This window comes from Macaca mulatta, chromosome 8 (assembly GCF_049350105.2).
Source record: "Macaca mulatta isolate MMU2019108-1 chromosome 8, T2T-MMU8v2.0, whole genome shotgun sequence".
NCBI lineage: Eukaryota > Metazoa > Chordata > Mammalia > Primates > Cercopithecidae > Macaca > Macaca mulatta.
In genome coordinates, this window is record NC_133413.1 from 113,771,572 (window position 1) to 113,799,451 (window position 27,880).

The 27,880-nt window shown below is 37.7% G+C and overlaps 2 protein-coding genes across 2 annotated transcripts in view; one reads left to right on the forward strand and one right to left on the reverse strand.

The window, feature by feature from the left end:
• SLC25A32 (solute carrier family 25 member 32) overlaps positions 1-778 on the reverse strand; it is a 15,210-nt gene extending 14,432 nt beyond the window's left edge. Inside the window, 1 exon segment of the mRNA NM_001266738.1 lies at positions 305-778. Within this exon segment, the coding sequence (NP_001253667.1) occupies positions 305-458 (154 nt within the window). The 5' untranslated portion in view covers positions 459-778.
• On the forward strand, positions 512-27,880 carry DCAF13 (DDB1 and CUL4 associated factor 13). The gene is given in 13 exon segments (XM_028852851.2): positions 512-616; positions 618-769; positions 771-1,036; positions 5,454-5,653; positions 6,172-6,279; positions 11,244-11,333; positions 12,282-12,437; positions 16,114-16,191; positions 18,206-18,288; positions 20,286-20,450; positions 24,797-24,932; positions 26,377-26,540; positions 27,698-27,880. Coding segments are annotated over 13 exon segments (1,791 nt in total). The 3' UTR covers positions 27,786-27,880.

Here is a 27,880-nt window from a genome sequence, read left to right on the forward strand (position 1 = left end):
GCTTTGAATCCCATCTTCTCTGCCAAAGAGGATGTTTTTTCTCAGACTTCTCTACATACACGCCCCCTCCCTTAGTCTTGAGGAGCGTGGAAGATCGATCGCAGGCCGACCCCTCTACAGAGCAAGCACCATTTCCTCAAATCTAGTTCAGGTGCGCCAAGGCGGACAGCACCCCCTTCACCGCTCCTCCTCCTCCTCCTAGAACGGAAAAGGCGGAGGAGATTCAGGCCTCCTTTTGAATCTTTACCACCCAGTTCGGGATGACAGTAAGAGGATGCAGCCCGGTGTCTGGGCGGGCTCTTACCGGCGAAGCGGATTTTCACGAGGTCGAGCGGGTGCAGCGCAAGGTTGGATAAGACGCCGCCGCTCACGCCCGCTACCAGATTCTCATACCGGACGTGGCGGAATACCGTGCTCCACGCCGACGACCCGGACGCCGAATGGCTCTGGCCCGTCATAGGCTCGGGGCCCACCGACACCACGGCGCCCAGGGCCGCGGAGGTGGGACGCGATGCAGTGGCCGCCACCGTGGCGACGGTCGCCCCTTTTGAGCGCAAGTCCACCTCCGGGACCGGCGAAAGGATTCTTACGCCCACGGCGCGTGAGCGAAGCCGCAAGACTCTAGCACTGAGGGGGCATGAATGGGGCGCAGCCACTACGTCACGCCGGCGGAAAGCGCGATGGAAGGGAGGTGGCAGCCTCGGCCGAGTCTCCGCCCTGCCTCGCCCACAAATGCGCCAGCGCACAGACGCGGAAGACACTGCACAGCAAGAACCGCCCCTTGCTAACGTTTGCCGGCAAAACTACGGAGCGCCGCAGGATCCAGTTGAGCCAGCCGGCCTCCGCTCCGCGGGTCACGTGACTGGAAGTAGTCTGGGGAAAGCGGAAGTCGCATGTGGGAGTAGGCGGCGGTGGGCGGAACTCGTACCGGAGAGCTCGTGGAGTCCGGCCGTAGGAGCAAGCAAGATGAAGGTGAAGATGCTGAGCCGGAATCCGGACAATTATGTCCGCGAAACCAAGTTGGACTTACAGAGAGGTAAGATAAGTTGGTAGGGAGAAAAGGACGCTTTCCGCGAGTCCTTGGGTCTAGCCTCGGCTTTCGCGGAGTAAAGCCGGGGGAGGCTGGCACTCCAGGCTGGTTCTTCCCAAGTTCCCTTTCGCTAAGGCACACTTTGTGCTTACAGAGTCGCTGCGGAATTGGATAGCAAGTAAAGTCTGTTAAAGTCCTTTTTCTAAGAATTTCCTCTAGTGGTGAGTGGGAAATAGTTGTCTATAGTGGAGAAAGATTCCAGCTGCTGCTCTAGGATTGTCTTCAGATTCCTATTACTGAAAAGTGGACTTGAATGAGCCAAACTCGTGGGTTGAAGGGCTGAGAGTTAAACAGGCTTTTAAAATCTTCCTACTGCTCTTGCCACTTTACTACTTCACATTAGTTCTGCATGTTGGAAGAGACAAAGATGAATTTAAAAGCATCAGTTTTCAGTTTTCTCTTACCATCCCTTAAGACGTTTGATGAAAGAATGGTTAAAATGAAATTAATTTAATCTTTCTGGTCTGTTCCCCCATTGACTGCTAACTACTTGTAAATTGTACCTTGTGATACCTAAATGACAAGGGACCAACCATGCCTAAGCAGATTGTTCTAAGTAAAGAGAATAGCAGGAGCAAAGGTCTTCAGGCAGGAATGAACCTAAGGTATAGAAAGAAAAGCTGTGTCATTAGAGTTTGAATGAGGGAGGAGTAAGCGAGATGAGATGAGGCGAGAACAGTATTTCACTATTTTGAGTAGTAGATATTATCAACATGTGTGTCAGCATTGCTAAGAAGTCTTTGCTCAAAAGATGTTTACAGTTTGTCACAAGGCGGTAATGTTTCTAAAATATAAATTAGATTTGTCATCATTCCCAGTCCTTGAATTTCTGGTCCCACCTTCCTTGTCACTTTTGTCAGTCACTACGTTTCCCACAAGTGGTTTCGTATTCACTCTTGCCAATCTCAGTGCATTTCAGTCATCTTTTTTAAGGTTTCCTGTGGCACACACCCTTACCCAGTTTAGCCACTTTCTCTGGAAAACTTTCACTGAACAATAATCTGTTCCTACTTACCTCCTGCATGAGCCCCGACCCTTTCAGCACCCGTGTTCTATGATTCTATCACTTCATCACAGTGTTTATCACATTGTCTCATGATTATTATTTTGGTTAATAGTCTTTCCCATCAGACTTAGCGCCCAAAAAGGGGAAGAATCATGTTCGTGTATGCACTGTGTTTAGATAGCACCTAGCACATAATAGTGGCTTTATAAATGTCCGTTTCTCCATCTATAAAGATTCGTTTTTGCCTACGTGAAGAGATTTAGAAACAAAATGACCTATCTTGTTGGGGTTTAAAACTTTGTTGAAATTATTAAAATGCTAATTTTAGTTGTAGAAACAGCTGCTGACATCAGAGTAGATGGAAATTTTCTAGACTTCAAAAATAATCTTTGCAAAACTGATAGATGAGACTGAAAATTAAATATATTAAATAAATGTAGCCAACTATGGACATTATCATTTTGGGTATGCTTGTCTTTGTGAAGTACAGGCGGCATTCTGCAATTTGCACAGTACCATATTAACTGAACCAATCCCACTCTTTGAGAGGTTTACAGTGATTGAAATCACATCTGTTAACCACGAAACTTTGCAAAGTGGGTAATTGATTCCAGTATGCATGTCATCCAGTTAATACAGTACTGTGCGAAAGTGAGTACTGCCTGAATTTTTTTTTATAATAGTAGCCATTAAAACCAAACATTGAATTAAGCTGAAATTAAAACCTTTAAATCTACTACGGTGTTAAATCAAGATTTTTCTTTAAAAACAAAAAACAAAAAACAAAAACCTTTTTGGCCCGGCGCGGTGGCTCACGCCTGTAATCCCAGCACTTTGGGAGGCTGAGATGGGCGCATCACAAGGTCAGGAGATCCAGACCATCCTGGCTAACACGGTGAAACCCTGTCTCTACTAAAAATACAAAAAAATTAGCCGGACGTGGCGGCGGGCGCCTGTAGTCCCAGAGACTCGGAGGCTGAGGCAGCAGAATGGCGTGAACCGGCCGGGCGGAGCTTGCAGTGAGCCGAGATGGCGCCACTGCACTCCAGCCTGGGCGACAGAGCGAGTCTCCATCTCAAAAAATAAAAATCTTTAATTACATGCCCTCATTAACATACACATATGTTGAGGAGAAGGGATCTGCTCAAAAACTCTGTTATTAATGGGGCACACAAAAAGTTTGAAGACTGCTATATATATGGGAGCCTCTGGAAGTTTTAAGCGTAGGAGTGACGTGTAAAAAGCTGTTTTAAGATGACATCTGATAATAGTGTAAATTGCCACCAAATCAAGTAGGGATGATATTACGGTAGCCCAAGTATAAGGTAATGAAGACCCAAACTGCCTGGGGATGCAGTGGCTCACACTCATAAACCCAACACTTTTTGGGAGGCAAAGGTGGGAGGATCACTTGAGTCCAGGAGTTCGAGAGACCCCCATCTCTACAAAAAATTTAAAGATTAATGGGACATGGTGGTGCATGCCTCAGGTCCAAGCTACTTGGGAGGCTGAGGTGAGAGGCTAAGGTAGGTGGCTCACTTAAGCTCTGGAGATTGAGGCTGCAGTAGACTATAGTCACACCACTGCACTCCAGCTTGGGTGACAGAGTGATACTGCATCTCAAAAAAAACCAAAACAAAACAAAACTAAGTTACTAGAAATAGTTAAAGGGAAAGATGTATAAATGTTGCAAAGAGATGATGAGTAGAACTTGGAGTTTTGGTAGTAGGGAATATGGAAGATGGAATACATAAGAATGACCTAGGCTAGAGCTTTGTTGAATGTTAGGTATAATACCATTACCAGGGAGTCAGAAACAGCAGGGCGAAGTCATGGGGTAAGAAGATGCATTTACTTTTTACACATTGAGTTTTTTAGACATACGAGCTTAAAATTACTAAGCATAATTATATATATATATATAGAGAGAGAGAGAGAGTTTTGTTTTGTTTTGTTTTTTGAGATGAAGTCACACTCTGTCAGCCGGGCTGGAGTGCAGTGGCGCGATTTTGGCTCACTGCAACCTCCACCTCCCAGGTTCAAGCGATTCTTTTGCCTCAGCCTCCCGAGTAGCTGGGACTACAGGCACGTACCACCCTCCCGCCGGCTAACTTTTTGTATTTTTAGTAGAGATGGGATTTCACTGTGTTAGCCAGGATGGTCTCGATCTCCGGACCTCATGATCTGCCCACCCCGGCCTCCGAAAGTACTGGGATTACAGGTATGAGCCACCACGCCCGGCCCTAAGCCTGATTATTAACCAAGACAATGTGTTTAGCAGCATATCAGGACAGTTAAAACATAGATTCTGGGCCGGGCGCGGTGGCTCAAGCCTGTAATCCCAGCACTTTGGGAGGCCGAGACGGGCGGATCACAAGGTCAGGAGATCGAGACCATCCTGGCTAACACGGTGAAACCCCGTCTCTACTAAAAACACAAAAAATTAGCCGGGTGAGGTGGCGGCGCCTGTGGTCCCAGCTACTCGGGAGGCTGAGGCAGGAGAATGGAGTGAACCCGGGAGGTGGAGCTTGCAGCGAGCTGAGATCTGGCCACTGCACTCCAGCCTGGGCGACAGAGCAAGACTCCGTCTCAAAAAAAAACAAACAAACAAACAAACAAACAAAAAAAAAAACCATAGATTCTGGAGCCATACTGCCTTGGTTTGAATCCTGTCTCCATCATGTCATATTCAGGTTAGTTAACCTCTTTGTGCCTCAGTTTTCCCATCAATAAAGTGTGAGATAGTAATAGAACTTAACACATAGGATGCTGTGGAAATTAAATGATTAAGGTTTTTGGAACAGTGCTTGGCACCTGGTGAACTCTTATGTGAGTCTTTTTTAAGTAAACAAACATAGAAAGTACTCAGTAAATAATAGCTGTGTAATATCATCATAATCACAACTTCATGTGTCTATCAGCACAGTATTTAGCACCAGAGATTAATAATGTTCCCTGCCCCACAGAAAGCTTAGAGTTCTGTTGAGCAAACATCATGCACATGTTTTGTCACAGGAACTGTGCTAGGCATAAGGAAATACAAATGAAAAGTGTATTGGAAGCCCTGACAGTGAACACTTACCACCCAGTTGAAGAGTGTACTAGGACACATAAAAGGGAAAGGCTGCATGTATAGATATCTAGGGTCTAATTGTTTTGCAAGATGTATGCATCCCATGATTTTCCAGTAATTTCAGAAAGATTTCTGAACAGCAGGTTTTCTACTTTTGTATTCTTAGTGTTAGGTATAGAACAGTGTCACTAACTAAATGCTTATTGAATAACAGAGTGATTAGCTGAGGAAGACAGCAGGAAATATTAAGTGTGAATTATCAAAAAGAATCATTCTTATTTCAGTTCCGAGAAACTATGATCCTACTTTACATCCTTTTGAGGTCCCACGAGAATATGTAAGAGCTTTAAATGCTACCAAACTGGAACGAGTATTTGCAAAACCATTCCTTGCGTCTCTGGATGGTCACCGTGATGGAGTCAATTGCTTGGCAAAGCATCCAAAGAACCTGGCTACTATCCTTTCTGGGGCATGCGATGGAGAGGCAAGTGTCACTCTAAATGTTGATATTTTCAACTAAAAGTAGTTATATTACAAATGTTTTTTCCTTTAGTTTTTAGTTACTGTAGGTTTTTATTGGATTTCAATTTACTTCTCAAGACTAAATTTTGTTAGGAATACTAAGTTTCGTATTTTCTTCTTTAAACCTAAGAAAGTATAAATGCAGTCGTTTAAGGATCAATTTGATAGTAAATTAAATCATTTTTATAATTAAAGTATTTAAGTGTGAGTGTTTTCACAGAAGATGTTGTCAACACCTAATTTCCTACTATGGCAAGTGAAAAGGTTTTGCAACACTTTAAACTAGAATCAACAGAGTATTTGCCAGATTGTATTTTTTCCTCATCGATATACTTATCCATATGCATTGCATTGTTTTAATCCAAAGGATTTTTGTTTTAGCTCCCCAGTAGAGTGATTTGTAGCCTTGTCAATGTTGAATTTATCCTGAACATTTTACATTTATAGTTCACTGAAATTTCCTGGTATGCTTTATCATAGGTTAGAATTTGGAACCTGACTCAGCGGAATTGTATCCGTACAATACAAGCACATGAAGGCTTTGTACGAGGAATATGTACTCGCTTTTGTGGGACTTCTTTTTTCACTGTAAGTATAACACCATTAAGTCATTCAATTTGATCGACATAGGTAAGAATAATTTAATTGAATACATTTTTTTCAAGTTCATTTATTTGTTCCTAGGCCCTTTTGGGAGTTTCACAATGCAAAATAGCTTATGAAACCTTGAAAATTACTAGTTTTCTTTATGTAATTCAGCCTTCCCCATAACGTAACATGATTAAACTAATACTCAATTTACCACAAAAGTGGAATTAATGAGAGGTGAGTCTAGAAAGAGTTTGGCTTACTCTGGAGGATTTTTGGTGCTAAGATGAGTAATTTGTACTTTTGTTAGTCAGATAGTAAGGAATCATTGAAGTTTTATGCCTGTGTGTGGCAAAATATCCGGAACGTAAAATTTACTATCTGTTTTTAAATACACAGTTTGGTGGCATCCGGTACATTCACATCACTGTGCAACCCTCACCACCATCCGTCTTCAGAACTTTTTCATCTTCCCCAGCTGAAACTAGAGTCATTAAACAATAACTCCCTTTTCCCCTCAGTCCCCAACCCCTGGTAACCAGTTTGCCTCTGGTGATTTTGACTGTTCTGGGTACCTCATATAAATAGAAACATATTTTAAAGAATTATACCATTTTGTGTATGTGGAATAAGCCTTTTGTGTCTGGCTTTTTTTACTTAACATAATTGTCTTCAAGGTTTATCCATGGTGTAGTACATGTCAGAATTTCCTTTCTTTTTATGGCTAAATAACATTCCATTGTATATGTCACATTTTCTTTATCCGTTCATTCATCAATGAGCATTTGGTTTGTTTCCACCTTTTGGCTATTGTGAATAGTGTTGCCATGACCATTGGTGTACAAATACCACTTCAAGTTCATTGAAGGTCTTTTTTAACAAGGGGAACGACAAAATCTGAGTTGTGCTTTGAGTTAAATAATTTGACAGCAGTTAGTGATCAGTTTGAAAGCCATTTTAATAGTTTGGTAGGCAATAATAAGAGGCTACCTTATTATGGAGACTGAAAACTAGAAATCAGTGGTTGGATTTAGAAACACTTTGGAGGATTGAAAGGTTTGACAACTGAGAGGTGCCTGGGAAGAGGTTGGTTCCTGTTGCTGAGGAGCATTAGGAAGTTTGGAAGGGTGGCATTGGGAAGGATATGATGTGACAAACTGGGCTGCTCATGGGCTGTTCGAGTGAAGATGTCTATCATCAGGTCTGGAGCTCAGGAGGGAGGTCAGAGCTGAACTTGACATCATCAATATAGAATTATTCATTGAAGCCATAGTACGGCATCATTGGGAGGAAATGAAGAGGAAAATATAGAAATACAAAGATGTCAAGGATGTAGCCTCGGGGAATGCCCACCTCTGGGAAGTGGGAAAACTCTGGGAGTATCCAGAGAGCTCAAAGAATCTGAATGAGCATAGTGTCCTAGGAGGAAGGAATAGTCAGTTGTGTGAACTACTATAAAGAATAATGAGAAATAAAGACTGAGAAAAACATTTTAGGAATGTAGAGATATAAAAAATAGAAAGTTAAAGATCGTGTAATTCTAGTCTTTCACTTCTAACACTGTTAGCTTGGTGTATGTCTTTCTAAGTGTTTTGACCTACCTATACAACAGTTTTTGTATACTCATGCACTAATCAGTCAAATAGATCTTCCTTATTCTTGATTTACTGGTGACTTTTTAAAAAGCAGGTTGAACTGAGTTATAAAGTTTAGGTTACACTCTAGGTTGGCTGGGTGCAGAAGCCAGATTACAAGAGAATAATAAAGGGAAAAGATGACTTCTGGGAAACCTGATAACTACAATTTCAAAGATTGTCATGTGAAAAAGAAAATAGACTAATTTGTTGCTCCATAGAGGGCACTGGAAATAGGTGTTAATGTTAAAAGATTTGGTTTTGGTGTAAAAACTTATTTGCTGTCAAAAAGCAGAATAGGCTACCTTGCAAAGCATTCAGTTACTTTTCACTAGAGGGGTGCAGATAAGCTGCCTGACTCTGCAAGCCCAATGTTGTGCAAGGAATTGGTTGGCAAGTGGGAATGGATGGCAACTAAGGCTTCTTACACTTGGTTATTCTTTTGGATATATTGATTAATAGCTCAGCCAGAAGACTTAGTGTATTTTTTATTTATTTATTTATTTATTTTAATGCTTAAAATGAATAAAGGCTCATTTGCAGCATTATTCACAATACCCAGGATATGGAATCAACCTAAAGTGTCCAGCAGTGGATGAATGAATTTTTTAAAAAAGTACACACATGCGCACACAGGAATACTATTCAGCCTTCAGAAAGAAGGAAATCCTGTCACTTGCAGCATACATGAATGAACCTGGAGGACATGATGCTGAGTTAAATAAGACAAATACCACGTGATCTCACTTGTGTGGAATCTAAAAAAGCCAAACTCATAGAAATGGAGTAAAATGGTCATTACTAGGGGCTTTGAGGGAGGGAGATTGGGGAGATGTTGGTCAAAAGAGACAAAATTTCAAATGGATAGAAAGTGTACAACATGGTGATTATAGTTAATAACAATATGCTGTCTTGACAACTGCTATGAAAGTGAATTAAATGTTCTCACCACAAAACAGTAAGTATGTGAGGTAATAGATATGTTAATTAGCTTGGTTTAGCCATTCCACAGTGCCTACATATATCAAAACACAATGTTGTACATCATAAATATATATAACTTTTATTGGTAAATTAAATAAAAACATTTTAAGAAATGAATAAAGACTGAAAATGTTTCATATTCACCACTTATTTCCCCCACTTTATTTTTTTAAAGTGACAGGGTCTTGTTATATTGCCCAGGCTGGTGTTGAACTCCTGGGCTCAAGCCTGTCTCAGCCTCCCAAAAAGTGTTGGGATTACAGGCATGAGTCACCATGCTCAGTTCATTGTTTCTCCCTTTTTCAAAAAGATTTTTTTGTTGTTTTTTTGAGATGAAGTCTCTCTCCCTCCGTTGCCTAGGTTGGAGTGCAATGGCACGATCTCTGCTCACTGCAAGCTCTGCCTCCCGGGTTCATGTCATTCTCTTGCTTCAGTCTCCCCAGTAGCTGGGACTACAGGCTCCCACCACCACTCTTGGCTAATTTTTCCTTTTTTTTTTTTTTTTTGTATTTTTAGTACAGACGGCATTTCACTGTTAGCCATGATGGTCTCGATCTCGTGACCTAGTGATCTGCCTGCCTTGGCCTCTGAAAGTGCTGGGATTACAGGCGTGAGCCACCGCGCCCGGCCATGAAGATATTTTTGAGTAATGTGTGCTTTGTCAAAGATAAGACACGTGAAGACTACTTGCTGGTACAACTTTAAGAATGTTTTTTAAAAATTTAGTACACAGTGTTGCAAAACATAAACTTTTATTACATGAACTTCACTAAAATATCCCAATTTATAATACCAACAGTTCCTTCTTCAGCATAACCAGCCTGGAGATGAGATGTTGTTGTAGCCAGGCACATGTTCTTGTTTGGCTACTCATTTCTATAAAATGAGAAAACCTTTCCCAGAATTGGTGGTCTGCTGAGGTTTGTACTCAGTAGACTGCAGAACATCTTGGTCATTTACAAGGAAATTCAGTCTTGAGCTTGCAGACACTATCAGAAACTTGATGGAGGGATGCTGTCTTTAGGAATGGGATGCTCGGGGACACAGTTTACCCTGTGTTCTGTAGGTGCTAAAATGTCTCTTTGGGTCAAGCCAGGTCAGTCAAGACCTGGTACCTAGATTACATCTTACATTCTCCCGGTAGAATCAGGTTTCTAGAATTGAGTTGATAGTGCCAGTGGCTCAGATTCAGAGTTGTTAATGAGATGTAGCCCTATTAAATACTTTTTGTCTATTACAAGGATATTCTGTTCATTGGCATCCTCAACAAAAGACATCCCTGTGTAATCTTCGTACCAAAACCTTTCCTGATCACTTATCTGTTCTCATCTCATGGGCACTGTAAAGTGTTTTGCAAGAAGTGTTTTCCTTTTTGAATTTGCTGCAAGGAAAGAGCTACATTCATATTCTTCCCATAGATAAATATATCTTTGTTAATGTTTTTATCAAAAAGTGGATATAGATTGTATCTAATATATAAATGTAAGATTTCAAGTTAAAACTAGCAGTTTGGTATATATGTAGTTATATAGTACCACATTTATGATTTTGTTTTCAACCTCAAACTATATTTTATGTTCTGTTTTGTGGTCTGTTTCACCTGATAGCTTGAACATGTCTGCCAAATACCCATGTCTAAATTACCATAGTTTGTTGCTTTGCCTTGATTTGGGCTAACGTGCCAACAGTTCAGCTCACTGTTGCTTTTTTACTATTTATGCAGCTGTCAGCACAGTGAAAAGACAAACTATGTCTTTACTAACATTATGAAAATAGTTTTGACCGTGTGGACCCTGAAAAGTTCTCAGGGTCCTCCAGAGGCCCAAAGTTCAGTTTGAAAACCACTGACTTAGTAGCTTCTGCAGTTCATGCAGAAAAGGACTTTATCTACTTCAGTATTATAACAATGCCTTCTCTCCAGTATTTTCATGTTTTTCATTTTATTTTTTACATTTAAAACTACCTGGAATTTTATTTTCATGTAGGCATCAAATTGGCTCAATTTTTTAAAATGACTAACCTGATATTATAATACCATTTTTTATAATCCATTTTTTCTCTAAGTTGAAATGCCATGTTTATCATAATATGCATGACCTAACTTTGCCCCTGTTCTTGTTTTTCTTTTGCTCTACTCATTATATTTTTAGTTTTATGTACTTTATATATTTGTCACAAATCTCTACTAAAACAAGGTGGGATATAAATGCATCAATAAGTATACTGGAATGATATGGTATGTTATCTTTTTTAAACAAGATAGTTATAATTTGATATATGTGTTGGCAAGTTTTAATTTATAACTCTTGTTCATTATCATCATCATAATAAAACATATATTTCTAGGTTGGTGATGACAAAACTGTGAAGCAGTGGAAAATGGATGGGCCAGGCTATGGAGAGGAGGAAGAGCCATTACATACGATATTAGGAAAGGTACAAAAGTAAATTGACTAATAGCTTGCTTATTAAAATTATTTTATTTAAAATTATTTTATAGTTATAATTTCCAAAGATGGGGAAGAAGATGCAAATAAGAAACGAAAGACTTTAGGCTGTAATTGTTGACCCATTTACGCAATATTTAATGCAGCTAAGGTCCTTTGATGCTAAAGAATTTTAACAAGTTTTTTTTTTTGGTATTCGTTGTAGTAGAGTTTGATTTCTGTTTTTAGCTAGAGAATACAATGAAACATTTCCTATAGCAAGACCATGGAGAAAAAGATAGACGTTCAGAAAATGCTTCAGCTTGTCCGGTTTATATCATCATAGATCTTACACAAAACTCAGAATTTCTTAGTTGAAAGACTCCTTTAGGAAATGAAGAAATTTAATAGTATTATGCATCATGTATAAATCTTATTAATGTTTCTACCAAATTATTCTGCAAATCAGATGATGGATGGTTTAGTTTTATCTTAAGAATAATTTAGAACATTTGGCCTATCCATGTTTTATAATGTTTACATTTTTATATTCACCTAACAATTCCAAAATTAGATTTAATCTTTAAATTAAATATACATTTTAAAAATCACTTTGTCATTTCAATATTATAGTTAGTATATAATATATAGGTTCTGCTTTAGGTTTCAAGAAGTTCTAAATGTTCTTAAAGGGATAGGGGAATGCGGTATGAGTATGAGGTATAGATAATTTGTAGTTGGAAACACGTTAGTAATTTCTAAAACAAAATTGATTTCATTCTTAAAATGTCTTGTCTATGGTATTGTTTCCTCCGTAAGGACTTCAAAGAAGTTTCTTTGTGAACAGGACTTTTCTCAAAAAAAGATAGTGTAGATAAATATGTTTAAAATATTATTCTGCAGATTTGAATTGGTAATGAAAACAATCCTCTTCATAACAATCTTTTTGCTTTTAAAGACAGTCTATACTGGGATTGATCATCACTGGAAAGAAGCTGTTTTTGCCACATGTGGACAGCAAGTAGACATTTGGGATGAACAAAGAACTAATCCTATATGTTCAATGACCTGGGGATTTGACAGTATAAGTAGTGTTAAATTTAACCCAGTTGAGGTAATGTGTTTTTTTAAAGTATGTTTTGCTTTTTGTTTCCTTATTATTGCTTAATAATTTCAGTTCTGTTTAGGAAACTTTTGAATGTATGATAGAAACGTCTGAATTTTAATGGTGTTTTGGCATTTTGTCAATTTTCCTGATTGTATATGAGTTCTGATACCTTTGCTCAAATCCCAACATGTTTCCCAGCAGTTTAGTCCCAGATACTAGAGTTAAGCATTGTTAGAGGAGTGGTGTGTGCGTTTCCCCATTGGGGTAAAATCCAAGTAAATATAGTCCTGTTTTAACTTTAGTTTTACTCATGCCTTCAACCTCATGTGCCATAGATTATGTCATTTTACATTTAGGAAAATGTTAATTTTTCTACCCCGCTTGGCGGTCAGAAGAAGGAGCATTGGACATCATTTTGTCTATTTGTAGTTGGTAAGGTACCAATGCTTCATAAAAACATTTGTGATTATTGTTGAACTGCATGGTAATTAGTTATAGTTACATTTTTCTTTGCTGAGAAGTCTGAATTGTGATTCCCAGTTCCTCCAGGCCTAAGGGAAGAGTTGGAGATTGGCCACTACATATTGTCTGTTTAGGTCTGAATTTAGGAATGGAGGCTGTCCTGAAGGCTAAGCTAGCCCTTGGACCCCAGATCTTTCTCTGAACTTTTTCTTAATACATAACAGTAGATGAACTGATTGTCCAAAATACTCAGTAGGGATACTTTTTTCCTGCTGAAAGAAAAGGCAATCACAGCGTATATAAGCCAATTTTAGCAGTTATTGTGAGGCTACCATTTTAGGTAGTATGAGAGAAAAATCCTAATATGCAAGTGTATGCTCTTAAAGACTCAACCTGATAAAGGGTAGGAAGTAAGGTTGAGTCAAAATAGGTATAAAAATTGTTTGTATGATGTACTGGAAAATGAGATGCTGCAGTGTGATGTGAGCTTGGCCTTGAGGAATTGCTGAGAAGTCAGAGGACACTCTTCCTGCAACTACCACATGCTCACACACACACACTTTCTAGAGAGGCTACAGGTCTAGAATAGGTTGGCAAACTAGTCTGTGAGCCACATATGGCCCCACTGCCTGTTTTTGTAAATAGAGCTCTACTAGAAGACGGCCATGTTCTCTTGCGTACATATTGTCGGTAGCTGCTTTTGTGCTATGATGGCAGAGTTGAGTAATTGCCACAGAGACCATATGGCCCACAAAACCTAAAATACTTACTCTCTGTCCATTTACAGAAAAAGTTTTCTGATGCCTGGTCTGGAGTATCTGTCTCTGTTACATCTTTCTCATTCTATCCTCCATCTTCCTTCCTTATGTTCCCCTTGGTTGTAGAAGAGAGAAATGGCATGCATGGAAAGGCAGCTACCCTTGCAGAGCAGGACCAACTCTAAAAGTTGATAACATATGTGAGCATTTTTTAAGTGCTCTCCAAATTGAAGATGGTGATGGTATTACTTACTAAAAAAAAAAAAAAAGAAAACACACACAAACAAAACCCAAACAGACACTGGTTCTTACTATTTAGAGGAACAAAAAAGTCTTTTGCTTCTCTGTTTTGGTGAACATCTGTATCAGAAGAGCTGATCACCAATTCTAAAATCATAATTATTAGGGATGACCTAGTGACCGTGTTTTTCAAACTTGCCTGTATAACAGCTGTATTTGTTCAGCTGTTTTTTTGTTTTTTTTAATTACTATTAACCTTATGAACTTAGTGGTAAAAGTAAATGGTGTGCATGTCTCTTACCCTATTTTAAATTTAATGGAAAGGGCATGTTGCTGTGAACAAATGGAGTGTATTTGTCTCCTCTAATCATTAATAATTAATTTTCTCTAAAAATATTGAAGCGTAGAATTCTGGTAAAGCCAAAAGTTTATGCTGATCATTGGCACGTTTTACAGTGTGAAAGTTGGCATTTGGTCTAGGTAGATTGTTTTGCTTTGTTCAAAGTCTTTCTTTTTAGAAATGGAACCTGGTCAGACCCTGAGGTGACATTGACATAACAAGCCAAGAAAGGTTGAGGTACCTCACTAGGGAAGTCTCCGAAAAGCAGCCATTAAGATAGCAGGCTTTCAGAAAGAACTGAGAGGAAATCATGATCATAACATTAGCTTTATGATGTGTTATTTGAACTGTGTACAGACAGTAGGAGGAGTTAGCTGGCCATGCAACTATTTAGTAAATAGCTCTTCTTGCAGCCCCCATACTTGCAATAGGAAGTAATTGTGGGCAGAAGCCAATAGTTGTGAGTGTCAGGAACCATGAGTGAGGAGGAATGATGCTACAGAAAGAGGGTTTCAGGGATCCACTGGATGATAAAGGGCTTATTTTTACTTAATGCCAATGGGTTATGTAAGTACCATGCACATTTTTAATTGACTTACAAATAAAATAATTAGGCCGGGCGCGGTGGCTCAAGCCTGTAATCCCAGCACTTTGGGAGGCCAAGACGGGTGGATCACAAGGTCAGCAGATCGAGACCATCCTGGCTAACACGGTGAAACCCCGTCTCTACTAAAAAATACCAAAAAAACTAGCCGGGTGAGGTGGTGGGCGCCTGTAGGCAGGAGAATGGCGTGAACCCGGGAGGCGGAGCTTGCAGTGAGCTGAGATCCGGCCACTGCACTCCAGCCTGGGCGACAGAGCCAGACTCCGTCTCAAAAAAAAAAAAAAAAAAAAAGAAAAATCTTCAAACAGTTGGACAAAAGACAGGCCTAATTTATAGAGAGTTAAACATAAAGGAACATTTAACTACTAATAAAACAATAAATTTATACAGCTAGGAAATACTGTCATACAGATATTAACTTTTAAATGACACTACCCAGTGCTGCCCAGTTGCATTAAAATGGACGTATCCCACATTGTAGTGTATACTGGTACAGCTCTTTGGAAAATAATTAGCCCTAAATATCAAAAGCTATAAAGTTGTTCATACCTTTTGATTCAGTAATGTCATTCGTGAAATTTTATCCTAAGGAAATAATTCAAAAGAAGAGATAAATATGGGGGGGGAATGTTTATTGAAGTATTACTTATAACAGTAAAAAACAGGAAACAAGTCTTAAGTTGAAGAGTGGATAAGTAAAATACATTTTATTACAAATTAGAACATAGTAATATCTGTACGTTATCATCCCTGACATCTAAAATACATGCATGGGGGCCGGGCACGGTGGCTCATGCCTGTAATCCCAGCACTTGGGGAGGCTGAGGCAGGTGGATCACATTAGGTCAGGAGTTCGATACCAGCCTGGGCAACATGGTGAAACCCTGTCTCTACTAAAAATACAAAATATTAGCCCATTGTGGTGGCGCACCCCTGTAATCCCAGCTACTCCAGAGGCTGAGGCATGAGAATTGCTTGAACCTGGGAGGTAGAGGTTGCAGTGAGCCAAGATTGTGCCACTGCACTCCAGCCTAGTGATAGAGCAAGACTCTATTTCTAAATAAATAAATAAATAAAATAAAATACAAGCATGGGGATTTTACAATGAAAATACTTGGTTTAAGTTGCTGAGATTATGGATAATTTATTGTACCCTCTTAAAATGGACTTTGTTTTTTAACATAAATATTAAGGGCAATTAAATAATTTGTTTACTGAATGGATGTGGTTTGCTGCCAGGTCTGGCTTTTAACCGGTGATTGTTTTACTTGTTTTTAGACTTTTCTCTTGGGAAGTTGTGCATCTGACAGGAATATAGTACTGTACGATATGAGGCAAGCTACTCCTTTGAAAAAGGTGAGTTTCAGTTTTGACTTTTGCTTCATACAGTTGGTATTATATATTCCTCTGTAAATAGAGTGACTAAAAATATGGAGCAAATATTTTCTCAGAATTAAAAAAATTTTTTATACAGATGTTCTTAGAACTCTCCATGATGATAACCATGTTCTTTCAGCTCCTCATTGCTTTTTAGAGACTCTTAAATTTCTACTGGGTATTGTATCCTAGTCATCATCCTTGTGTCTTCCATGATGCCAGTACATTTTAGGCCTCTAATTAATACTTACTGAATTGAAAGTTCTTAAGGGTATTGCATCCCGTTACTTAACCATGTAATAATATTCAAATAATATTCAATAAAATTCAAGCCCCATGATTATCATATGACATATACAGTATTTTATTCCAGAAAGTTTTAGAACTCATTCACATAACCAGCTTTTTTTTTGTTCAGTTACATGCTGATCAATACTAGTTTGACATTTAGGCAAGCACTATCCTGTTCAAAGTAACAGATTTCCTAACAATTCTAAAGTAGTAATTTCAGGACTTAGATATCAAAGCTAATAATACAACCTTATGCTAACTCTCAAGCGGGAGACAGGTACTGTCTATAAGTAAGGAAAGGAGTGCCATTGTAAGTAAAAGGGTGTAAAGTTTATTTCAGGTACTAGAATTTTGAGTGACAGAAAGGGCTGGACATCATTCAGATGCCACAAGTCTGTTTTCATAGTCCACATACAAAAGAAATGCTTTTAATACTTGCTTTTGTTATTCCTAAATCATTTTTACAACAGGTAATAAACTGGAGATACTAGGAGAGTACATTCATTGAAGTTTGAAATAGATAAATATGATAGATCTTCCCAAAGTACCACTTATATCATTTCACTCATTCATGTGATTTAATGGGAAGATCCTGTACGAACTTTGGTCTTAGACTTTAAGCAAGTTAACCTAATCTGTGTTTCTCCTGTAAAGTGGTGGTATTAATAACTATCTCACAGCACTTTGCCAAGAATAAAACATGATACTTGAAGCATTTAGCAGAATGCTGACATGAGGTACTAGTTTAATAAACGGTCATTTCTGCCCCCTCCCACCTACCTAACACTCATTCTGTTTTTTTTTTTTAATTTAGTTTATTTTTCGTCGTTATTGCCTCCTGCTTTGCACATTCTCAGTTTTTAATGGAGCTCCATTAATTTTAGGTTGAAGAAAATGTAGCCTGGCTTTCAAGGTGCTCTGAAATCTGGTTCTAATTTGCAACTCATTTATTTCTTTTAGTCAGTAAGGTAACATGGAATTGGAGTTTGTTACATGTAGGTCACTTTGACAGATGTAGGGATTGTTAAACACTGCTACTTTCTATTGCTTCTTTGCTCTACTAGTCTATCAGTGTTTCTTTTATCCTTTCTCTCATAAATGTAGTAGTTCTTAATCAGGGGTTGTAGTCCCCTACCAGGTACAGTTCTGGGAATGCAAGAGGGACATTTAGTGGGAGGTCCCTGAGTGACAAAACATCCTACAGTGGATAGTCAATACACAACAAAAGATAATCCTGCTCAAAATGCCAATAGTGTTCCCATTGAGAAGCACTGAATTACTGATCCTTCACAGGTCAGTTCAAATCATACTTGTCTTTAGAAACAGTTCTCTATGTTAACCCTAAGCTCACCATTAATTTTGCCCCTAATTTGATACTTAGTCATTTGTTACTTTATTGTTTATATTTTAACTTTTATTATGTGTCACATTTTTCTGACTAAACTATAAGTTGTTTGAGATAGGGGACTGGGAGTTAATCATTTCTGTTTTTATATTTACTACTATGCCTGTGTATTTAAGAAGCAATTACTGATTGCTTTCTCTTCCCATTGCACTGAGCTGAGTACTTTACACATAATAGGTGTGTAGGAAATATTTGCTTAAATCAGTGGGGGAAAAAAGCGAAAGGAAGTGGGAAATTCATCCATTTTAGAGGTAATTAATTTCATGGTAATGGGATAGTATATGCTTCCTTTCTCAGGTTATCTTAGATATGAGAACAAATACAATCTGTTGGAACCCTATGGAAGCTTTCATTTTTACAGCAGCAAATGAAGATTATAAGTAAGTTTCCCTCTTTTAAAAACTTGTGTATTTCTATCAGGAATGGCTTAATTGTATAAGTCGTACTAATAAAATATATACCACTAGGTAGGTATACCTATAAAGTTTGAAAACTCATTTGTTTAGCTTTAAAAAGTTTTCCAAATTGGAGAAGAACTTCTTAGAAAAGTATTTATTTTGTCAGTATTTAGAATGATGTAGACCAAGGACAGTAAACAACTAGTGGACCAAATCCTTTCTGTTGCCTGTTTTTATAAAGGTTTGTTGGAATATGGCCACACCCACGTATTTATATATTTGATATGGCTGCTTTTGTGCTATAATGCCTGAGTTGAATAGTTGCAGCAGAGACCTTATGGCCCACTTGCCTGAAAATGTTTGCCATTTGGCCCTTTACAGAAGAAGTTGGCTGATGTTTGATGTAGATCTTATAAATAATGACTGAAGCATACATGTTTTAATGGAAATGAAAATATCTGCCTGCAATGTTTGTATTGCAATGAGTATCAGGTAGCTGATACTCATGTAGTCATCAGCTATCACTATTCAGTCAGACGGAAGAAAAATTATGGTTATCTTTTCAGTATCCATATAAGGTAGGTGGGACATGCATGTTATCCCCTTTTTAAGATATTAAAGCAGGGAGATTAATCTCCCAGGGAGGAAAGGGTGTCTTCTCTTTTTTTTCCACAAAGCATTTATTATAGTGTTATGCCTTTGATAGATTCTTAATACATGTTTTTTTAACAAGGCAGAAGGTTGTTGGTGGATTGAACTTTAGATCTTCTGTATTATGTTCCACTATATAGATTTGAAAGCAAAAAAGTAGTATTAGCTCATAAAAGGATTTATTATATGATGTTTTAGTGGTGCCAACTAAAAGCATCTTTTATGACTTTCTGCTAAAAATAGGTTTAGTCCAGGAGTTTGAGGTTGCAGTGAGTTGTGATTGGGCCACTGCACTCCAGCCTGGCCAACAGAACAAGACCCTGGTGTCTTAAAATAATAAAAGAAGCTCAATTAGACTCTCATTAACTAGCAATACCAAACCACAGTAATTGAAGCTTTTTTTTTTAACCTTTATTGATGTTTTGAAATTAAGTGACATCTTCCAGTTAAAGGCAATAAAAGATGAGTAATACAGTAAAAAATCCAAACGTTGGGATTTTATTAAGCATTATTTATAATAAAACATTGGAAACTATTAAAATATAGGGAAATATCATAAGGACAGAAAACCAAACACCACATGTTCTCACTTATAGGTGGGAATTGAACAATGAGAACACTTGGACACAGGAAGGGGAACATCACACACTGGGGCCTGTCATGGGGTGGGGGGAGGGGGGAGGGATAGCATTAGGAGATACACCTAATGTAAATGACAAGTTAATGGGTGCAGCACACCAGCATGGCACATGTATACATATGTAACAAATCTGCATGTTGTGCACGTGGACCCTATAACTTAAAGTATAATAAAAATATATAGGGAAATAAATTATTTGAACTTATATATACAGCCATTAAAATATTTTCAAAGATTGTTTAATAACATGGGTAATGCTCATTAATATGCTACATGAAATATCAGAATATAGAGCTTTACATAGTATTTCAATTTCATTAAAAGTATGCATTTAAATAGTATGGTGAAAAGGTTTTTTAAAAAATTATGCTGCACTAAATAACTGGCCTCTGGGTAGCAGAATTAAAGGTAATTTTTGTTCTGTGTACTTTTTTGAAATTTCCACATTTTCTACAATGAGATTTATAAGGAGGAAAATGTGTCGGTGTATATGTAAGTGGAGTCTTAAGGCATCATAAAAACTGCTGAAATTTTTCCTTATCCCTCACCTGCTTGTGTACAGCATTGAGCTTTTTGTTTAGATGTGCATTGTTTTGCATATGGGTCTTGTTTTCACTGGTATCTTTTAGTACTGCATATGGCATCTTTCTAGAAATAATGTGTCAAATATTTAAAAATTCTTTTACAGCTTATATACTTTTGATATGCGTGCACTGGACACTCCTGTAATGGTCCATATGGATCATGTATCTGCAGTGCTTGATGTGGATTACTCTCCCACTGGGAAGGAGTTTGTGTCTGCTAGTTTCGATAAATCTATTCGAATCTTTCCTGTAGACAAAAGTCGAAGCAGGTATGTGCCTACCAGTAAACCATTTATATTCTTAGGTCACAACAATGGGGATACATTCTGAGAAATGAGTTGTTGGGCGATTTCATCATTGTGTGAACATCATAGAGTGCATTTAAACAAAACTAGACGGTATAACCTGTTGCACACCTAAGGCTGTGTGGTCATATGGTGTAGCCTGTTGCTGCTAGACTACAAATCTGTTCAGTATGTTACTGTGCTGAATACTGTGGGCAGTTGTAACACAGTGGTATTTGTTTATGTAAACATATATAAACATAGACAAAGTACAGTAAAAATCCAGTATTATAATCTTAATGGACCACTGTCATGTATGCACTCTGTCATTGACCAAAATGTCATATGACTATTTTTGTTTCATTTTTCTTTGTCCTGATTATTATTTATCTTTTCTGAGAGGGTACCTGAAGTTTAATAAAGTTTTTTGCCCCAATACAGTTTAAGAAAAATTAGTAATAATACATTTGTTACTTTTTACTTAGTCAAATCCAACTCTGTACACCAAACCAAAAATTAAAAAAGAAATAAAAGTAAGTTTAAATTGTCAAGACCATCCTCCTCGATTTTACTTTAGTAGGTGTATGGCTTGGTTGATGAGAGGTAGGAGATTTGAATACTCAGCTGTCCCATAGTCTCGTGTGTGTGTCTCATTCTGTAAGCACATTGAGTGTGATTCTAATATTTAATATTTGTATTGTGTTTTGTATAGTTTGGCCCTTTACTACATACTATATGTTATTAAATACAGTATCTATTTATACATCTATTGTATCATACTTTTGTGTAGAGGTAGTTTACCAGAAAATGATGGCATTTTAAGGAGTTTGCAAGGGGAATTTTGTTCTCTAGTTTTCGCTTCATAGACTGACTTTAAGTCCTGTACAGATACAGCCCCCTGTGTAGTGAATTATGGTTTACAAAGAGCTGTTACACACATTCCCATTGTTCCTTAGTAATGCTTTAGATGTGTTCCTAGAAGCATGCATAAAATAAATCCAAATAAATGGAAATAATTTTTCTCAAAAAATTATGATAATTGGATGATTATGGTCATAGCCAATCTACTTATCTAACTCTTTGCTGTTTTACTTGTGATATTTGTGTCTTTTTCCACTGTAATTTGAGGAAGCCATATGAATTTCTAAACCATGTATCGTCATTGTCAGCAGATAATTGTCATTATCACTGTTTATCTGATTTTGAAGGTGCTTCAGTTAGAAGCGTACTGACAGGAGTGTTTTGATGACTTTGATCTTCATTTCATCATTTCTGTTGTAGAGCTTCTGCTATGTGTTCTTATGTGACTATTGCTTCCTTTGTCGCTGCCTTGATAGTCTCCTAATTGTCATGAGGGGTTTTTTGGGATTATTCATTTAGGCCCAAGGCAAGACTAATAGCTTTCATTTTTCTCACACCTCTGGAAAATGTTGAGAATCAAGAGAATATAGTCCTCCATCATTTCTTGGCACCACAACTTCCAAAGGTAGTAGGATAATATTTTTCCAACATGATACATAAGTACACGCAAAGAATGAGAAGAGAACAAAGAAAAAAACAGGACCTGTGATTCCAAAGGTCCAGCAGCTGAGTTCAGGCTGAATTATTCCAAAGCTAGCATGGACAGCTGAATGTAGGTCTAGCTAGAAAGCTCACATTATTCCAAAATTGTATAAAAGGGTTCTTCTATTTCATTTCCAAGGAATTGTCTCCTGATGTCGTTTGGAGGTTTTGTAATCACAGTCTTAATATGTGTTAACGTCCTGTTGTGTTTAGATATAAATGGTGTTCCCTCTGACCTTTGCCTTTATCTGCTGGAAAGCCAGTTCTAATTTGTTTCTGTGGTTTGTTTCCTATCATTATAAACATCAAATAGCTCGTGCTTGGATGAATAATCTGTATTTAAAAAATATTTTCCTTTAAAAGACCTTAAAATGGCTAAAGCATAATATTTTAAAAATAAATTTTGAGTAAATTTTTTAAAACTACAGTTAAGTCAGTATTTGAAAGTAGGCTTTTGTTGGAAGTTCATTCAGTATTTACTGAACAAACAAGTAAATTAATAGTGTTCACATGGAAAAATTAGTGTGACTGTGTATATAAAAAATTTAAGCCTTTGAAAATGTATTTGTCTCCTAATAGTAGAACTTTTTTTTTTTTTTTTTTTTTTTTTTTTTTTGAGATGGAGTCTGGCTCTGTTGCCCAGGCCGGAGTGCAGTGGCCGGATCTCAGCTCACTGCAAGCTCTGCCTCCCAGGTTTACGCCATTCTCCTGCCTCAGCCTCCTGAGTAGCTGGGACTACAGGCGCCCGCCACCTCTCCCGGCTAGTTTTTTGTGTTTTTTTAGTAGAGACGGGGTTTCACCGTGTTAGCCAGGATGGTCTCGATCTGCTGACCTCGTGATCCGCCCATCTCGGCCTCCCAAAGTGCTGGGATTACAGGTTTGAGCCACCGTGCCCGGCCCCTAATAGTAGAACTTTTGGTGAGCTTAATAAACTTAGAATATATGCAGACATAAACATATCTAGAAGTTAAGAACTCAGCATAGTTTACCATTGAGGAGGATTCTCAGTTACTTAAGTGACTAATAACCATTGGATTTAACCGGTCTACTGCATGAACAGATTATGTTTAATGGTTATGGAAGCCTGATTGAATTTCCCTACTTCAAACGCATTATACTGCTTTGGAAAAAAGGGCTTCTTAGGTATATGGAGATTATAAGAAATGAGTCTTCAAAAGCAGAGCATTGAGGGGGAGAAGAAAAAGCAGTCTATCATCTAGTTTTCATTTTAATAGGACATTCTTTTTAATCATCTTTTAAAAATAAATTTCTTATGGTTTATCAAAGTGCTTAAAACATACCTATCAGAAACAGTGTAAAAGACTAGTTTTGTGAGTATGGTTGAGAGATTTCTTTTTTTTTTTGAGATGGAATCTGGCTCTGTCACCCAGGCTAGAGTGCAGTGATGCCACACGGCTCTCTACAGCCCCGGTCTTCTGGGCTCAAGTGATCCTCCTACCTCAGACTCCTGAGCAGCACCACACCTAGCTAATTTTTAAAATTTATCTTTAGTAGGTATGGGGTCTCTCTATGTTACGCAGGCTGGTCTTAAACTCCTGGGCTCAAGTAATCCTCTTACCAAAGCACTGAGATTACAGGTGTGAGCCACCACACCTTGCCTACTTTAGAGATATTTTTTATAGGTATGAATATTTGATTTAGTCATTCTGTTTTGAGTTTTCTTTTACTGTGCATAGTTTATTGAGCCTATTTCCTTTCTGTTTATATACTCTGCATTTTGAATAATTTAATCCAGACACAGAAATTTTATTTATCCAGAAGTTTCATCTTACTTTTTCTGACCTTGTATTTTACTTGCTTTTGAATGCCCTTCTTAACACTTACTAATATAGTATCACCTGTGAATTTAGCTAGCATATTTCACAGCCTTTCCTAATAGGTATTTGACATCTCCATTTATTAAATGATTCCTACCTCAACTTATCAGACACTTCTGTAGCCCTCCCTTTCTTTTCACACATGTAAATCATCAACTTACTTTAATTAAGGTTTTTTTTTTTTTTTTTTTTTTTTTTTTTTTGAGACAATTTCACTCTGTCATCCAGGCTGGAGTACAGTGTCATGAACTTGGCTCACTATAACCTCTACCTCCCAGGTTCAAGAGATTCTCCTGCCTCAGCCTCCTGACTAGCTGGGATTACAGGTGTGTGCCACCACACCCAGCTAATTTTTGTAATTTTAGTAGAGACAGGATTTCACCATGTTGGCCAGGCTGGTCTAATTAATTAAGCTTTTTAAACAATTTAACCAAAACAAAATTCTGGCATTAGATTCAGCATATCAGGAGGTACTCTTTGAAGACCATTGCATTTCTTTCTTTTTCAGTAAAATGAAGGGAGAAAAAAGTGTGTTGACCTGAATTGATTTGATACTGGGAAGAGGCCTTTTAAGATCAAATCCTTTCTTATTGTTACAAAGTTACCTCAGTTGAACATCATATTTTGTTTGCATTTTATGCTTTTATTCTGTGAACTTTTCTGTACATCTGATTTTGCTTAGTTTGTTCATATTTATTTCTCTTACTAGATAGTAAGGTCTCTGAGAGCGGAGATTTGTTTAATACCCCAGCACTTAACACAGAACGTTATTAGCTGGGTTCAATAAAAATGCATTGACAATAATTTGAATTTTTATTTTATACTCCTATAGGACTCAGAAATGATATCCTGATACTTAATAGGCAGTGGTTACTCAAAGAAAATCTGTACCAAAATCCAAAGGGTTTTAACTTAATTCCTTTTCTATAGGGAGGTATATCACACAAAGAGAATGCAGCATGTTATCTGTGTAAAATGGACTTCCGACAGCAAGTATATTATGTGTGGATCTGATGAAATGAACATTCGCCTGTGGAAAGCTAATGCTTCTGAAAAATTGGGTGTGGTAAGAGAATTCATTTTCTTTCATTGTCATAAAGCTGATTTCTAATTTTATTAGATATTACATTGTGAAAATTTACTTTTTGGTATTTTTGGGTATTTTGATCAAATTGACATAGCTGTGATAAAAAAATAAGTTAGCAATAAATGGACAAGGTTGTATTGATAATTATTTGTTTCATTCTGATCTATTGGAGACACTGTACATTCAAATTGACATTTAAGACCTTCAGAATACCTTTATTAATTCAGATGTTTGATAATATGGAGTCTTATTGGTATTTTGTGTTTTGCTTGAGGTAGGGACAGAAGATGCAGGAACTAGAAGCTCAGAACTTAAGAGCTTGTATCTCTTTTGTTAGAGAAATAGTCATCCAGCAACTCAAAGGCTGCAAGTCCCTGGGAGATCTTTTAATATCAAAGACACAATGGAATGTTTAATAAATACAGAAAGCTTCAGACTTTAAAAAAGATTCCATGAAAAAATAGCAGGTGTTATCACTGGCTAGTTACCTCCAGGATAGGGGATTATGGTTGATTTTGTTTTGTTCTTGATGTTTTTCTAAATGTCCCATATTTTCTATAAGAAACACACAAAGTGTTTATATTAGAAATAAATACTAAGTTTAAGAAGTAAAGAGTAAGTGTGAATTATTTCCTACTTAGCCCTGATAGGAAAATCAGAGGCAATTCTGTTTTAAGTTTAATGATTGATAAGTATTGCATTGTGCCTAGGTCCATCATTAAATGTTCCTCTAAATTATATCATCCTTAACATTTGTTTTTTTTTTTTGTTTGTTTGTTTTTTTGTTTTGTTTTTTGAGACGGAGTCTCGCTCTGCCACCCAGGCTGGAGTGCAGTGGCCGGATCTCAGCTCACTGCAAGCTCCGCCTCCCGGGTTCACGCCATTCTCCTGCCTCAGCCTCCCGAGTAGCTGGGACTACAGGCGCCCGCCACCTTGCCCGGCTAGTTTTTTGTATTTTTTAGTAGAGACGGGGTTTCACCGTGTCAGCCAGGATGGAACATTTGTTAAACAAAGGCTAGTTCTTATGGAATTGGATACTTATTTTTACTTTCCTGTTTCACTATGTTTAACTCACCTCCCTACCCACCCCCAAAATTTTCAGTGAGTGATTTAGGTGCTTTTCTATGTTATTGATGCCTAGGGAAGGTTCAACTCAGTGATCCACACGGCCCTACTCCTTCAGCACTGCTGCTTTCTACTGGGTGGCATCTATTCTACATGGCGAGTGTGTTGTCTAAAAGGAAATTCAGTGCTTGCAGAACTAGTGTTACTAATATAACCTTGTAAAGTGTAGAATTACATTGGCAATTTTGGTTGCATATCATAAAAGTTTAGGTTTGGGGGAAAAGGATGCTTTCTAGTTTCTTTATACTGAAGCAAAACAACACACTGTTCATTAAGATACTAAAATGTGTATTTTCAGCTTACATCACGAGAAAAAGCAGCCAAAGATTATAACCAGAAATTGAAGGAAAAATTTCAGCATTATCCTCATATAAAACGTATAGCTCGTCATCGACATCTACCAAAATCTATCTACAGCCAGATTCAGGAACAGCGCATCATGAAAGAAGCTCGTCGACGAAAGTATGTTTTGAGGCATTTGACTCTATCTATTACCCTTTTCTGACTTCTGCTCTAATCTCACCGAAAACAAACAACTGCCATTCAAGGGAGTAGTTTATGTGCTGTTATTTAATGGTACATTAGTGATGTGTTTGAAGACTTCTACAGAAGGCCTTTTTTTTTTTTTGAGACGGAGTCTCACTCTGGAGTGCAGTGGCACAATCTAAGTTCACTGCAAGCTCCGCCTCCCGGGTTCATGCCATTCTCCTGTCTCAGCCTCCTGAGTAGCTGGGACTACAGGCACCCGCCACGATGCCCTGTTAATTTTTTGTATTTTTAGTAGAGACGAGGTTTCACCATGTTAGCCAAAATGGTCTCGATCTCCTGACCTCGTGATCGCCCACCTCAGCCTCCCAAAGTGCTGGGATTACAGGTGTGAGCCACCACGCCCGGCCCAGAAGGCCATTTCTTTTTCCTTTTCCCGATAAAGGGAAGCAATGACTATCTGAGAATGGGAGAATTTCCATTACCTGTTTTTGAGAATATGTTTAAAGGACAAACAAGGAAAATGAAATACCAAAATAAGAAAACACTTGCTCATATTAAAAAATTATTGTAAATAATGTTTTAAAAATAATTTCTGATGTAGCTGGAATTCAGAGATTTTGTGTACTTCCAAGTTAAAGAATTAATCTATAGTAGAGCTCTTAAGTAAAAGTTTTCTAATATACTTTATTATAACATGACATCTATCATTTTGGATATAGAGCAGAGCTACTGCCACTACCACCATTTCCCCTGTGAAATATTCTTTTCTTTGAAATATTTAAAGTCAGGCATGAAATTCTAAGAGGTCTTTATTTTTCATTTAGAATATACAAATGGCTATTATTTCTCTGTCTTTGGGTAGATGTTGCGGTAGAATCACTTTTAGAAATTGTATTAACTGTGGCAGGTTTTTAGACTTAGTAAAGGACCCTGTTAGGTAAATAGGATAAGAAGCAATTAAATAAGTAAAGTTGATTTCTTAGTACTAAATTCCTTTCACCTATTGTCGTTGTGAAATTATTTTTTTAAATAGATGTTTTTCTAGTGAAAGAAAATGCTTTGATTTTTCTGAGAAAGTTTTAAGATGAATTCTCATAAACTTGCTTATATTTTATATATTTTATTTCTAGGGAAGTGAATCGTATTAAACACAGCAAGCCTGGATCTGTGCCAATTGTGTCAGAGAAGAAGAAACATATAGTGGCAGTTGTAAAATAATTGGTATTCCTAACAATCCTGATGTATAATTATTTGTTACTTTTGATTTGAGAACTCTACAAATAAAAGTGCTGGTACTAGATTAATTGCAGACA